General features: G+C 30.1%; 2 protein-coding genes and 1 long non-coding RNA gene across 3 annotated transcripts in view; 2 read left to right on the forward strand and 1 right to left on the reverse strand.

Annotated features, from left to right (window-relative positions):
• On the forward strand, positions 286-2,523 carry LOC107625824 (CASP-like protein 4B4). Its single transcript, XM_016328545.2, has 3 exons — positions 286-739; positions 1,122-1,245; positions 2,133-2,523. The coding sequence occupies exons 1-3, from the start codon at positions 486-488 to the stop codon at positions 2,322-2,324; spliced, it is 570 nt and encodes a 189-aa protein (XP_016184031.1). The 5' UTR covers positions 286-485; the 3' UTR covers positions 2,325-2,523.
• LOC110269010 lies at positions 3,879-4,339 on the forward strand. Its single transcript, XR_002357870.1, has 2 exons — positions 3,879-3,934; positions 4,036-4,339. It is a non-coding gene; the product is annotated as an uncharacterized LOC110269010 (long non-coding RNA).
• Positions 10,036-15,613, reverse strand: part of LOC107625826 (probable WRKY transcription factor 26) — a 7,086-nt gene continuing 1,508 nt past the window's right edge. The window contains exons 2-5 of the mRNA XM_016328547.2: positions 14,860-14,982; positions 12,518-13,035; positions 12,042-12,206; positions 10,036-10,693 (exon numbers count right to left, since the gene is read on the reverse strand). Of these exons, the coding sequence (XP_016184033.1) occupies positions 10,318-10,693; positions 12,042-12,206; positions 12,518-13,035; positions 14,860-14,982 (1,182 nt within the window). The 3' untranslated portion in view covers positions 10,036-10,317. The remainder of the gene's footprint in view (positions 10,694-12,041; positions 12,207-12,517; positions 13,036-14,859; positions 14,983-15,613) is intronic.

Here is a 15,613-nt window from a genome sequence, read left to right on the forward strand (position 1 = left end):
TGTACGAAAAATTTATAAGAAAAGAAATTATCGTACAAATTAAATTCATTTTAACTTCCTTTTACATTTTCATTCAGTTTTTATACATAGGGTTGTAACTTTATGTCTTAGATGAAAAAATAAAAAAGAAGATTATATAACGAATATGCCCGCCATTTTTACATCCACGCCACGCTATTAAAAAGCTCGTGCCGCTCACGCGTCCTCTGATTGGTCCTTACTCTTACTCTAGAAGCTTCGTTAACTTCTATAACGATTCTGCATACACCACCTTAAAAGCTGCTACAAACATAAAATCTTAAATCTAAATCTAATTCAAACTAAAAAAAAAAGGAAAAAAAAAAATTTACATCGCATACCTCATTTGTCTTTGTCTTAGTCTTGTATAAAGCTCATCATCTGTTTTCTTTTTTCTTCATGAGCTAATCTTTTTTTTCACTTCACTCTTGTCAAAATTGGAATTTCTCAAATAAAATTCAGACAAAATGGCGGCTTCTAATGACTCAGAGACAAAGATAAATGTTCAGTCCGTGCCGGCAAGCACGGAGGAAAGAAGTGGTGGCGGCGGTGGAGATGGCATTGCAGGGATACTACAGCGTTATAGGAGGGAGGACTTGGTTGAGAGAGGGTCTTTGTGGTTGAGAAGGGTTGCTTTTGTTTTCTCTTTTATTTCTTTCTTCGTTGTGGTCACCAATGAACATGGCGATTGGAAAGAGTTTCACAAGTATCAGGAGTACAGGTGTGGATGCATAACCTCTTTTTTAGTCAATTTCATTGTTAATTTCAAGAGTATTTTTGAGAATTTTGAATAAAGGATAACAGGTTTTAATGAAAATTTGATTTTAAAACATATTATTTGTAAATTATTTAAGTTGATCGAGTATTCAATTAGAATCCTGCTTTATATATGTAGCAATTTATTGACAAGTAAAAATCCATAAATTTAAATTAACTTAGATTTAGATGCTATTTAAATTTGTTCAATGGGTGAAGAAACTGAATGATTGATGGGAGAATTTTGAATAAAGAATGATGGGTTTTAATCAAAATTTGAGCTTTGTTCATTTGGGATTTTGAAATTAAATTTGAATTTGTTGTTATTTGGATAATAATATATATAGGTATTTGTTGGCCGTAGCAATTCTTTCTAGTTTGTACACTGGAATCCAATGTTTTCGCCAAGTTATGGGGAAAAATATGATTCAACCAAATATTGCAGTTCTTGTTGATTTCTTTGGAGATCAGGTTAGACCTTTTTTTTTGTAATATTAATTTCTATGATGCTCTTATTGTTAATCCAATAATCAAGTTGAGTAATGAAATTGATAAGGTTGTGTAACTGTGCCTTTAAGGTTTCTTAAATGATTACTTAAATTAAATTTGGATGGACATATAATTAATTTTCAATGTATCATTTTATTTAAATAGATAGTTATTTTGAAGGAAAAAAAAAATACTAAAATTTTACCCATAGTAACTTCATTCTTCAGCCACAAATCTTGGTAAACAAGAGTGTATTATTCTATTTAAAGAGAGAGAACTTTCAAGTTCGTTCTGAAAGCTTCTACAACATTAACATAATAATCATGAGAAAAAGAGAATATTTATTGACTTCTTTAGGGTGTCTGAATATTTATTGGCTTTAAACCTTTAACCTAGTTTTTCACTAACCAAGTGGGTCCAAATTTGTGTAAACATAACAAATAAAAAACGTGTCCAATACAATAATTTATTTTTTAAATGCATATTATATCGGTATATTGCATAAATAATGTAGATCTGCAAAGTATAATAATAACATATGGATTAGGATATTTTGGTGGAAGTGAAAAGTATATTTTGGTGGGGTCGAAAATAGAGCATTTCAGCGAAAGCGAAAAAAGAGTATAATTTTGATCTTTGATGTAAATAAAAAATTTTAATGACAAAATTAAAATAAAATAAAATTTTAAAATATTTTTAAAATTTTTGATAAATTTAAAAGATAAAAAATATATTCTATCGATTTTTTTAATCGTAGAATACAAGATCATCTAAGTTTAATTTTAAAAGGAAGTATGTATAGTTTACTTGTAATAAATTGATTTGAATTAGATTGAGTGAAGCTAGTTTTAAAATCTTTGTGGGTACAGATAATGGCATACCTGTTAATATCATCAGCATCAGCAGCAATTCCAATAACAAACAGAATGAGAGAAGGAGCAGACAATGCATTCACAGACACATCAACCGCCGCAATTAGCTTGTCCTTCTTTGCATTTTTGTGCTTAGCACTCTCAGCCATCATTTCTGGATACAAATTATCAACTCAAACTAATATATAAAATTCCCATAGAATTTTCCCTATTAATTAATTGTTTCATATATACATTTTCATTTATTTCTCTTTAAAATAATAAAATTTCTCTGTAAATTGATGGTTCAAGGAGTGCGTGTGTACCAATTGTATAGAAAAAGTGAAATATGAGATTGTACCAATTTTATAGACAAATATAAAATAGTTAGTATTTTTTTAAAGTTAAATATATTTGTGTACTTTCTCTTCTTCTTCCTCTATTGAAAATTTTGACAGAGGAGGGTGGAATAGGCTAGAAAATTATTATTTTTTAATATTTTTATGAACAATACATATTATAATTGTAAATTAAATTATTTTACATTAAATAATTTATATAATAAAAATTTTATTTATTATTATAAATACTGAATAAAATAATTTATTATTATTTTTAATTTAGAATTAAATAAAAATAAAATTAGAGATACTATTTTATTTAAGTTTTAGGGTTTAATACGTGGTACACTCAAATATAAATAGTAATTTTAGAATTTTGGCCTCTAATACTTTAAAATCATTTCTATAATTCTTTTTCTATTAAAAAAATTACAATTTAGCCCTATCAAAAATTAAAAAAAACTTTGATTAAAAAAGATAAAAAAAAATCAAACTCTTCTGATTATGCACATGAATTTAGATAGATTTCTGCATTCAAATATTTATTTTTAAATAATTTAACATAGATGATCTTAGGATTAAAGAAACCAAAAATTTTCAATAGAATGATAATTGATTAAGGTATTATTCTAGTGCAATTTAAAGAAGCAAACAATAGATAGGATAAGCTTATATATATTTTTTTTAATATATATTCAAATAGGTCCTAAGAAATTTTGCATCGGACATTTTTATCTCTAAAAAAATTTTATCACATAGAAGTCCTAGAATTATATAAAAGTAAGATATATAGATCTCTTTGTCACACTTTTAAAGATCTATCTGTCCAAATAAAAACAATATGCTTGATTAAGATAGAGACTTATATGTTCTATTTTTGTAAAGTTTATGGATCTCAATATAATAAAATTTTTTCAAAAACAAAAATATCAGGGACCACAACATAATAAATTTTTTTTGGAGACAAAAATGTTCGATATAAAATTCTTTAGGGACCTATTTAAATATATACTCTATTTTTTTAATAATAATAATAAGTTAATTACTCTAATAATAATAAGGGTTAACTACAAAAAAAATATACCCGAATATTTTTATCATTAACAAAAATATACCCAAAATTTATTATCAACAAAAATATTCTTAAAGGATTTAAAAATACAATAAAATATCCAAAAAAAATATCATTTTTTTTCTAAGTGACAAACCATTTTTATATTTGACAAAAAGAAGGACTCGCTGCGGCCTTATGCTACCAGAGCAGCTTAGAGCAATTTCAATAGTAATTATCCCAAGTTCCTTCTCTGACACAAGGGCACTTTTGTCCGTTGGAGTGTGAACTCAAATGAGTTCCTTCACATGGATCGATGAGGAGAGTTCCTGCTCAGAGGAACTCTCAGCCTCCAACAAAAATTTGACACATGAAAACACATAGAAGCACGAGGTTGTGTGTTTGAATGGAGAGACAAAGTATTTCAGGTATATCCATTTCTGGTCTCTGTCTTAAGACTTGGAGAAAATACTAATTTAGTTAAGCAAGAGTATTGATCACTGAGGTTTTTATCATATATCATGGACAGGCCAAATTGGATCCCAAGTGTTGGAAATTACAGGTAGAAGATATAATGCCACATGATTTTCACTGATGATTTGAAGTTTGAGGGAGAAGACACTTGCATATGGCGTTTGATATGCGAGTTTGCAAAGAATTTCACATGTTGCTCAGTCTTGGATGATTAGCAGAACTCAACCATTTCCTCCTCGTCCCTGGGACCTCCACCTCCACCACAGAGTGAAATGGAAAAAAAGAAAGTGTGAATTTGTTTTGTCCATTGGAGGCTAGACATCCCCTAAGGAGGGAGGTTCAGATAGAAGCTTGAATTTTTTTTTGTCACAAGACCTTGAATTTTTTTTAGGTCGCAAGACTAGGGATGGAACTGGGCTACATGACGGTCTGAAAGTGAAAAGGGCTCTTGGTAGATTCACTAGATTGTTGAAGAAAAAGGACAATCCTCCCTTTTTTTCCCGAGGCAGCAGGTTAATTAATGTGTAAAAAAACTGTTGTAAGTTGTAACCTCTTTCTTTAGTTTTTGTAGTAGTAGTCCTATTGAAAATGTTTGCATGATTGCAGGGCAATCCTTTTTTTCCCTCCAATTTTGGGTAATAATTAAATACTTTATGTCCTGTTAGTAGCAACATGAGAAATCAAATGTGTAAAAACATTGTAACTACTTTTCAACCTTCGAGTTTCAACCATTGTTTTGGGGGAAATGTTGTGCTCTTATTCTTTCTTGTAAATTTAGTGAATGACTTCGGCAACATAACTTTCATGAACTTATATCTGGAATACTTTCATTCTAACAAATTTGGTTAACATTTATCTGGAGACATAAATAAAAAACAATTATCATAAAACAGACACACAGAATCATAGAAAAAGGAGCGTCATGTTATGAAAAGGACTATACTATACAAGAGCCAAATTGAGTGTTTTTGAACCACCTTGTTTAATTGGGATAAACTACAATGAACAAACTATGCCACAAAGGGTACTAGTAGTTCAATAATAATGGCAACATTAGCATTAAAAGATATGAATAAATAAAATTGGTGGATCAGGATCAGGATGAGAATCAAAACTGAAAACTAATCAAATAGCATTTAGCTACTTTAGTCTTCCATCTCGTAATGTAAAATGGCAATGTCCTTGTCCACAATTTACGTTTATCCTCTCTGTCATAAACTCTTTTGACTTGTTCTTCACACAAAGTTTTGCTCTTTCCAAGTCGCTTTCAGCCATTTGAAACAAATGACAGATCAGTTTTAATAACACATCATTTTGGAAGACCTAAGAGGCAACATAACTTAACCCAAATACAAGACCAATTATTCATTTCCCTAAACAGATACACACCTACACTCGGCAATGGCTAATCTCATGTGTTGTTCACTTCATGAAGCAACAATGCTGTTCGGTGTTATCACCATCATTATACAGAACATATCTTCTCTGAGCCCAATTTATTTCGGACTAGAGGACTAAACACGTGGTTAAATTTTAAGATTTTCTGAATTTCGTAAACGTAAACTTAGTCACACATCGGCTGGCTTCACAAAAGAAAAGCATTTTTTATAATCAAACACAAAGAACACAGTGCACGACCTTACTTGAACAGGATCTGTTCTATAGGCTCGTACATCTGTATCCTTGAGTTCTAAGGAGACAGGATCTAAGGTCTGGTGGATGAATTAGGACCGTGCGATCAGATCGTGATTAACCGGTTTGTGGTGCATGCCATCTGAACGGTGGAGGATCGTTCTCGCTGCATCCTTGTAGTCGAGATGGTCGCACGGTGTTCTGACAGACTCAATTTTTTTTCCTTGGCCATTTAATTAGTTATTTTCTCTAAATATGGAACACCCAACCCAGATAAAAATATAAGGCACAAAAAGTGTCGTTCAATATTCCCTACCTGAAAATAAAGGAAATTTTTTGGTTTGCAACAACTTTCTTTCTGGACAACAAAACACAGACCCAGGTAAGAAAAGAAATTACAAATTAAAATTGAAGGCAGAAACAAGCAATGGAGACGTTCCTTTTTTGGTACCACAATCACAGAAACAAGAAAGTTTAGCCTCTGAGAGGTCAAAATCCACTGAAGAAGAATGCAAAGAAGAGGAGGACTAAAAAGTGTCGTTCAATATTTCTTACCTGAAAATAAAGGAATTTTTTTTGGCTTGCACCAACTTTCTTATTCGACAACAAAATACAGACCCAGGTAAGAAAAACAATTACAAAATAAAATTGAAGGCAGAAACAAGCAATGGAGACGTTACTTTTTTGGTACGACAATCACAGAAAGAAGGAAGTCTAGCCCCAAAAAGAGGACAAATATCCATTGAAGAAAAATGAAAATTGCAAAGAGGAGGAGGAGAAATCAGAAATCCATTGAAGAACAGCGAAAAAAAATTTGGACCATTTCTCGATTTGTGCGTGTCATCCTTGCGCAGGGGCCATGCTAATCTTCTCTGTATCGTTCCAATTTTATCGGATGTCCCCGAAGGGACGAGCCTTTCAATGCACCTCTTGTATATAAGACACGTGTTTTTTAAAACTTCAACCGATGTGAGACTTCTTTGCCATTGAAACCAGAAGCAGAATAGTGGAATACCAAGAAGTTCTCACTTCTCAGTTCTCACCCTCGCTTGATGAAAAATGAAGGGGAGGAACATTTTTTTTTGTTTTCATTGGCAGTTTGGCTAAATGGTCATTAACGAGGTGCTTCTGGCTTCAACGTGCATAGATCATAGGCCTTTTAGCCTTTTCAGGCTCTTCTCTTGTCTAGGCCTGCCATGACTTGACAATCAAATGATAATAGAAAAGAGTGGAGCAGGTATATTTAATACCAACATCCGCACTGAATATTAACTACTTGCTCCAATACACGTTTTATTACCGACTGATATTTTATTTATCATCCAGAACTCAAACCGGCAAATACCCCACACACACACACACACACATATATATATATATACTTAAATTTGTTTAATAATTAAATTAGTTTTTAAAAAATAAAATATTTTTTAGATTTGTCTCTCTAAAAGATTTTTTAATCAAATTGATCATTCAAATTTCAAAGATTGCAAATTAATCATATATGTTCTTTAGTTACTTTATTCACAATTTTTGTCAACGATTAATGATGTAAAATATTAATTGATAATATACATAACACATAACATATTTAATTAGACGTTAACTAAATATGTTTACGAAAATCTATCAATTTAATCACTAGATCATATTAAGAATAGAATTTTTTTAATTGAAAAAAATGACTAAATTAATAAATTTTCTTAAACATATTTGGTCAATATCCAATTAAACATATTAGGTATTATATATGTTATCAATTAACATTTTACAATATTAATCTTTGAAAAAAATTATTAATGGAATGACTGGAGGACAAATATAATTAATTCACAATTTTTGGAGAATCAATTTGATTGAAAAAATCTTTCAAAGATAAATTTAAAGAATATTTTATCTTTCATAAACTAATTTAATAATTAATCCGATCTATACCTACCTCACTCGAACGGCAATTTCTTCGATCTAAAATATAATCTATAACTTATAAATGCAAAATATTAAAAAGATCATGTAAGTTACAAATATAATTAAGACATCACATTGTAAATTTTAAATAATTTAAAAATAATTGTTCATCAAATTAAATTCATCAAATCTCATACTTTATTTTAAGATTAAATTTTTAAAATAGTCTATGAAGATTACAATTTTTATCATTTTAATTTCTTAAATTTAAAGTTTACTATACTATTCTTTGATATTTATTTTTGGACACCATATTAGTCCCACTAATATTTTAATTTGTTCCACCAATATTGAATCAATAAACAAAATGTTGAATTGTTTTTGACTTTGTTACGCTAAACACAAAGCTAAATAATATCATTTATTTTGATATTTAAACAAGACAAAAACAAAAAATGAAAAAAACTTATATGATATTCAAATCATTTTATTTCCTCTCTTTCTCCAAAACGATTTTGTTTTTGTCTTATTTAAAAGCTAAAACGAAACAATATTGTTTAGCTCTCTGTGCTAATCTAACAAGTCAAAGTCAGCAGAATACTCTGTTCATTGACTCAATATCAAAAAGTGTTCAAAAATTAATATGATGCTTGAAGCTAGATTTTAAAAATTAGTATAATAAATTTTAAATTTAAATGATAAAAATTGTAAATTTCAAAAACCAAAACTTTAGTTCTATTTGAAACATTCATATTATATATGTTCTAAGTAAGTATTGAATGAGATGATTATTATCCATATACCCTCTCATATCCAAACAATTATCATTAAATATGTACTCGTATTTACCCAAGAATTCAATCAACAATTAAAAAATTTATCCTATTCAAGCCAGAAACTCAACTCAAATTGTCATATGTAAGTTCGTTTGTTAGTTCATTTATCTCAATATAGAAATCAAAGTCTACCATATATAACAAACACACAAAGTTGAAAAGACCATATTATTAACATCATATCAAGAAGTAATAAATTAGGAAAAAATTACTATTTTTATTCACGAAAATTCTAAATATTGACAAATTTATTCACGAAACGAAAAAATTAAAGTTATATCCATAAAAGACGAATTCGGTACAATAAAATTATCTAAACTCTAAAAATTATCTAAAAGTTACAAATTTTCTTATTTAGTATTAATTAATTATCGCAACAATTAATGAATGCTAAATAAGGCAAGTTATGACTGTTTTTGGCTGATTTTCTTTGGTTACCAAACATTTTCGCTCAGTCTAACCTAATCCGTAACCCCTTTTATGGCTCTATCACCACTAAATTCTTCCTCTCCAACTCTCATCCACATCAACCACAACCGCCAGTATTACCGTCACCCCAGCCACAACCCTCGTCGCCTCTTTTTTCTTACCACCACCATCCTCCTAACAAACAACTAGATTAAGAGGTCAAAAGTTGGATAGAACTATAGCAACACCATAAAATCATAATCAAATACCAGTCACTGCCACCATCACAAAAACCACGATCTTTAATGCTGCCATCTCCATCGCCACTGTTTTTGTTATATCCACCTTCACAATGGCCATTACCGTAGCGAAATTCACCATCACCACCACCACCAGCATATTCACTATTGTTTGACATTGCCTCCAGCGGCGAGCTTCATCGACGATGACAACAGACGCAGCGGTGACGAAACGGTTCCTCCTCCATTGCATTCCTCCTCTTTTTCTTTGACTAACTCGTGCTCTCCCTCTCTTTGTTTTATGCGTCTCCAACTACGACGGCAACGACAAAGTCCTCCTCCAGTGACAACTCTGACAGTCGCGACTTAGAGGAAAGTTTTGACAGTGACAATACATCTCTTCCTTCTTCTCCCCGCGTTTTGTCGTTTTCTCTCTATTTCTGACTTTTTTTCTCTCACTCTTCCTCCCGATAATGACGGTCGCTCCCAGTCCCGTCAGCATCCCCTCTCTACTCTCGCTCCTAATCTGACAATTTTAGAAAAATGTGTTGCTGACGATATTTGCAGTAAGAATAGAAAGAAGGATAAAAAGTGAGAAAATAGAATTAGAAGAGGGATAATTTAAAATTTTTGAATAACTTTTTAGTATTTGAATAATTTTGTCATAGGTACCATCTTTGGATACATCTTCAATGAATAGATTTATTTGCATTTAAAACTATCGTTGATAAAAATAATATTTTATCCCAATAAACAATATTCAAAGAGAAACAATTTTCTTTTGTCCAAAATAATACCGAAAAGATAAAATATACTTTTTGTCTCTAAAATTTGACAAAAATTTTAAAAATATTCATAAATTTTATTTTATTTCAATTTTATCCTAAAAATTTCCTATAGACAAAAATAAAACCAATTCAACTGTCTCAATTTTTTTTAATTTTACTGTCAAAAATATATTTGATACAAATTAAAAATTTTTGAGATAAAATTAAAACAAAATAAAATTTAAAGATATTTTTAAAACTTTTGCCAAAATTTATCTACAATAATCTCACTGAGCTAACCAAAATGTCCATGACATTTTCTTTTATTCTATTCTAATATGAAAACAACCAAGTTCCTATGTGTTATTTCCAAAATATTGTCACTTTGAAAATCTAATACATTTATAATTCAATGTATCTTTATACGATTATATCAAGATAAATTGAATTATTACTGTACTAAATTTTAAGAATGACAAATATTTTATAGCAGAAACAACGCGACTTTATAACATATCTGAAATCCTACCAAACCTGAATTGAGTCACTAATCCTTCTTCTCTTCATTGTTTGAGCTTGGTCCCTCATTGGCATATGAAGTACCAATCAATGACCTACCGAAATTTGGAATTCCAACAATGAAGGGAAGAGTAGTAAGTTCTTGACTTGCTTGATTTTCATTGTTGGCCCTTGGTGAAGATAGTGATAGGCTTGTGTCATGAAGAGGAAGTGATGATGATGATGATGGGGTTGCAAAGTTGTTGGTGAGTGATGCTATGCGAGATGCAAAGGATGATCTTTCTTGAGGAACATCATGGTTGTGTTTGCCTTCATAGGTTGTCATCACAGACTTTATGTCATCTGCAGCTCTCTCCACATGTTTCTTCACGTTACAACCTGGACTCACACACTTATAGTAGTTCCTACACATATTTTGAACTATTTAGAACACAAGATACTAGCCAAGACATCGATGTTGTGTTTGACTTTTATTTCTAAGATGAAAAATACAACAATAGAGACAATAACAGGAATTTGGGACAAAAAATTGTGTCTCTGTCTATGTCTTCCAAAGAGTAAATATTCAGATTGATCCTAAACTTATATTCGTACTTCAATATGCTCTCAAAGTTTCAATTTATTTAATTAGATCCCCTAACTTAACATATGTGGCTCACATTAGTCCCTGGTGCTATTTTTGCACCAGAACTGTTATATGCTCAAATAGACTAATGGCTGCCATGCTGGACTCCTTGACGACTATTTGATGTAGTAATTAAAATATTTTACCTCAATTTGCTTCCTAAGAAGTTTTTAAAACTCTCAAGTGAAATTAGGATTACGATTTTAAAGAATTCGTAGGAAGAAAATTGAGGTAAACAAGTTTCAATTATTACATTAAATAGCTTTTAGAAAATCTAGCATGCCAGCCATCAATCCGTCGGAGTACGTCATTAACAATTCTGTGGAAAAAAACAAGGTCAGAGATGTGTATCACAAATGCTAAATTGAGAGATTAAATTAAGTAAATCAAAATTTCGATAACCAAATTGAAGTATGAGTATAACTTCAGAGACTAATCTACCAATTAACTTGTCTTCCAAATCAAATAAGTATATGTGTAGCTGCTGTTTACTTGTTTCTATATTTTTGTCTCATGGAAAAAATCTAATGGTAACTTGAGACAATAAAAAAAGATGTAATTAAAAAATCTTTCTCAAAACTATGATATTTTTGCATGTTTCCAAGCTGTCTATTTTTTTTTAAAGATTTTTTGTCTCAATTCTTTGTATTTTTATACAAAAATAATCTTCAAGGTGTGAAAAGTAAAACATATAACAAGATATTAATTTTAATACAATAACAATATATGAAAAAATTAGAGTGTGTTGGTTTGCATTTTTATTTTTTATTTTCAAAATGTTAGAAGAAATATAACCACGTGTATTTTCTCCTATCAGCTTAAACTTTTAGAAAAAGTGATATTATGACATAGTATTAGAACATGTATAAAAGATTTAGAGTTCGATCCTTATTGAATTACAGAAGAAAGAATTTTACCAAAAGACGAATAAAAAAAAAACCTATACAAAAGAAATAAAAAATAAATCACCCAAACGAATACAAAAGAATAGGAAGAGAAAACATAAAACAATAATGCAAACCAAACACCCCTTACATTGCCAAGAACTATATGTTTTAAGGTTGTAAGATTTTCAAATTAGTGAATGTTTGAGCCAAGTGGTTCTGCTAATTTTGAAAGTAATTTACCTTGGGTTTGGGTTTCCCTTAACAACTTTCTGGCCATATTTCCTCCACTTATAGCCATCGTCAAGAATGTCAATTTCAGTTGTAGTTTGAACTACAACTCTGGGTTCCTTTATAGCTTTGCCCCCACTCGGAAACAAATAGCTATAGATTCCATTCCCTCCTTTCCTTCAATAACAATCATAATTAGTTATAGTCAACTCAAGCTCACATTTTAATTTAGTTTCATATTATTTTTTATTTGGATAACTAACACTAATCTACTTACAAGTTTTATGATCAACACACAACATTTTGTATGTGTCTTGTAAAATCCGAAACCATTTTCTTTTTCTTTTTTAGAAGACTTGAAATCAAGACATTGGTAAAGACATATAGGTGGCAAACTATTTTTATAAACCTTTTTTTTCAATCACAATTCAATTTGATTTTAACAATGCAAATGGGGCACTAGAGTGAATATATACTATTGAGCTTACAATCTTTTGGTGTGTGCTCCAAGTTGATTTTCAACACCTCCTCCAACAGATTGTCGATTCAAATTCACCGAGTCAGTGTATGATGATGCATAAAGTTCATTAACTAATGGAAAATTTGCACTTCCAACAGGTTTAGAAGGCTTGGGATGGTTGTGATTTCCCTTGTACATAATGGCAATGATTTTTCCATCCAAGTTTCTCCCAACTTTCTTCTTCATCGTGCAATTTGGTTCTGCGCACCTATAATAACTCCGGGGATTTTCGCCTCCTTTCGTCCGTTTCTCTCCATATTTCCTCCAATTGTATCCATCTCCGTCCTCATCTTCATTAATAGATTTATGACAATTTAGTTGAGGAGCTAAAGTGCTATGTATTTCGGGAACGGCTAAGGCCATTTCAGAGAAGTTGCGGAGATACGGATCTTGAAAATTTGTTGTATTCGTCATCGGCGATGAAAAATCAACAAGCATGCCAGATTCAAGGATTGTAAATGTGTCCTGCTTTCTTTGTGGGTCTCCCTGTTCAAATTTAAACAGTATTAAAAACAAAACCTAAGCAATTGCAATTTAGAACTTCCAAATCATCAATGAATTATAGCTTGTTTATTGTGACTATGTAGTTTGACAATCATAGGAATAAGTTTGGGATTGTCAAGAATCCAAAACATAGAAATTAAATACAATTTCATTAGTTCAATTAGACCAAGTTTCGCATCATCCGACGGGTATCTAGATGTTTGATATGAAAATTTCATAAAAATTATGCATAAACTTATCAAAGAAAAGTTTACATAATAAAAATTCATAATACTACAATTAAAGAAAAAAAATTCAAATTTATTGGGCAAAAACTACTTAAGTAAAGAGCTAGAAACACGAAAGATAAAGATGTAAAAGAAGAGTTAAGAGACCGAAAGACTCATATCGTTGTCAATTGCTAGCAGCCGCCACCGTCTTCACTCTGTTCACTAAAGACTAGGCAACCTTTGTTAGTCACGGTTGACCATGAGAAAAGGTGAAATAGGACAATAAAGTTAAAGTGATAAAATGACATATTTTGGCATGAATACGATGTACTTATTTAAAGACAGTATTGAGTAAACTTATTAAGGAAAATTTACTTTATATAATAAAATACCATAATACTACAATTAGAGAGAAAACATTCAAATTTATTGGTCAAAACTACTCAAGTAAAGAGAAACTCAAAAGATAAAGATGTAAAATAGCAGAGTCAAAGACCGAAAGACCCATATCATTATCAATTGCTAATAGCCGCCATTGTCTTCACTCTATTCGCTAAAGACTAGGTCATGGGTTGTAACTTGTTGGCCGCCGTTTGAAATGAGAAAAAATGGAAAGCGATAAATTTAAGGCAATAAATTTAAATGACATATTTTGTTATGAATAGAATGTAGCTGTCTAAAGACTGTATTGAGTTGTACTTACGCGATTTTTAATAATAAATTATTACTAATAACAATAAACTTCTATACTTTGATCATGTCCAATTGTACTTCCATGTGTTGTAAAGCTAATTTATTTTATCACACTACTTAAGGCACATGTATAAACATAAAAAGCCTGTTTTAAATGATCTAAATGAGTGTATCCATGCTTCAAACCCCTTATGGTAAGAATTAATTATATAATTAATTTTAATCATATCAACTTTCCAATTGATAATAATTCCTATTTCACAAAGGCGCGCTCTATATATCCAAGCAAATATAAGTAGCCAAAACAATTATAAGAAGTCTAAGAAATATATCTCTAACTCACTTAAGTCTTTAACAAAGTATACTTGCAATGTTACACATCTAAGTCTTTTTATGAACTAAGTTCAACAAAGTTAAACAATAAGACTTAAAATAATACTAGTCATACTGATTTTTATTATGTTAGATCATTTTAATTAGACTTAGTTAACAAAAAAACTTGAATGTGTAACATTATTTTTTTTACAGATGTGTATTTCAAAATCAACGCAAATTCTAAATTAAAAGTAAAATATACACAATAGGCGGCCCAAGAAACTGTATTGGACCAAAAACTTGTTCTGTGACCAAAAAGATTGTCGTCCAAATCTATTTATACTTATTATTTTCTTCTTTTTTTTTTTTGATAAATGCTAGAAAAGAAAGAAATTATTCTATAGGGAAGATAGAAAACATCTCGTCTTTTCTAGTGTCCTTGTTTTATTACTTAAATTTAGATGCATTTATATAATTGTACACTTAATTTACCTTTATTAAAAAGTACACATTAAAAGAAATTGCTTAGTGATCAAATTATAGATAATCGATAAAACAGACAACCTAAAAAGAGGAAAGATTAAGTTACCTCTTCAAAAATGTTTGAGGAGGATTGTAAGAGAGACACATCAATAGAGGGGTCAGAGTAGTACTTTTCATCCTCTTCCTTACTTTGTTGATTCTCACTTGAACTGTTTCTCCAGTTTAAACTCTGGCCAAAAGAATACACATATGCATTTTAATTTAGTAATGAGACCTAAAATGGTATTCTTATATTAATCTAGTTTGAATTAATCAAGGGGATATGATCATTTTAGTATTAATAACTCGAGGAACAAGGGATGAATTACATGAATTAATTTAGGTGGTAATTTATCATATTATATATATCAATATATTATTTTTTTTTTACTTTACTAGTTCACTTATACTAAATCTGTTATAACTTGCATCTAAATAAAGGCTACAGAAATTAAAGGATAAATTCAACATCCTTATACATACAATTTTAAATTACAATTTGCTCCCTGAATTTTAACTCAGTTTTTTTCAAAGATAAGACTTGAAACTTAGACCTGTAGGTAAGAACGGGAAGATTATGGCATCTAAACTATAGTTCGTTGGCTTTAACTCATATAATTTACTTACTATTAAAATTTGCAATTTGATCAATAGAAATTACTCCAAAATAGACCTTATTTTACTAAATTTTGTACCATCTAATACCTTCATGTATGCGGTCAAATTATATATTATAAACCCTGAGGGTAAAACGCATTTTTTCCCTAATATTAATTATGAACATACACAATTTTTTTTTTTTTTAAATAAGCTTCATCTTC

Source organism: Arachis ipaensis, chromosome B02, assembly GCF_000816755.2.
Source record: "Arachis ipaensis cultivar K30076 chromosome B02, Araip1.1, whole genome shotgun sequence".
NCBI classification, from domain to species: Eukaryota; Viridiplantae; Streptophyta; class Magnoliopsida; order Fabales; family Fabaceae; genus Arachis; species Arachis ipaensis.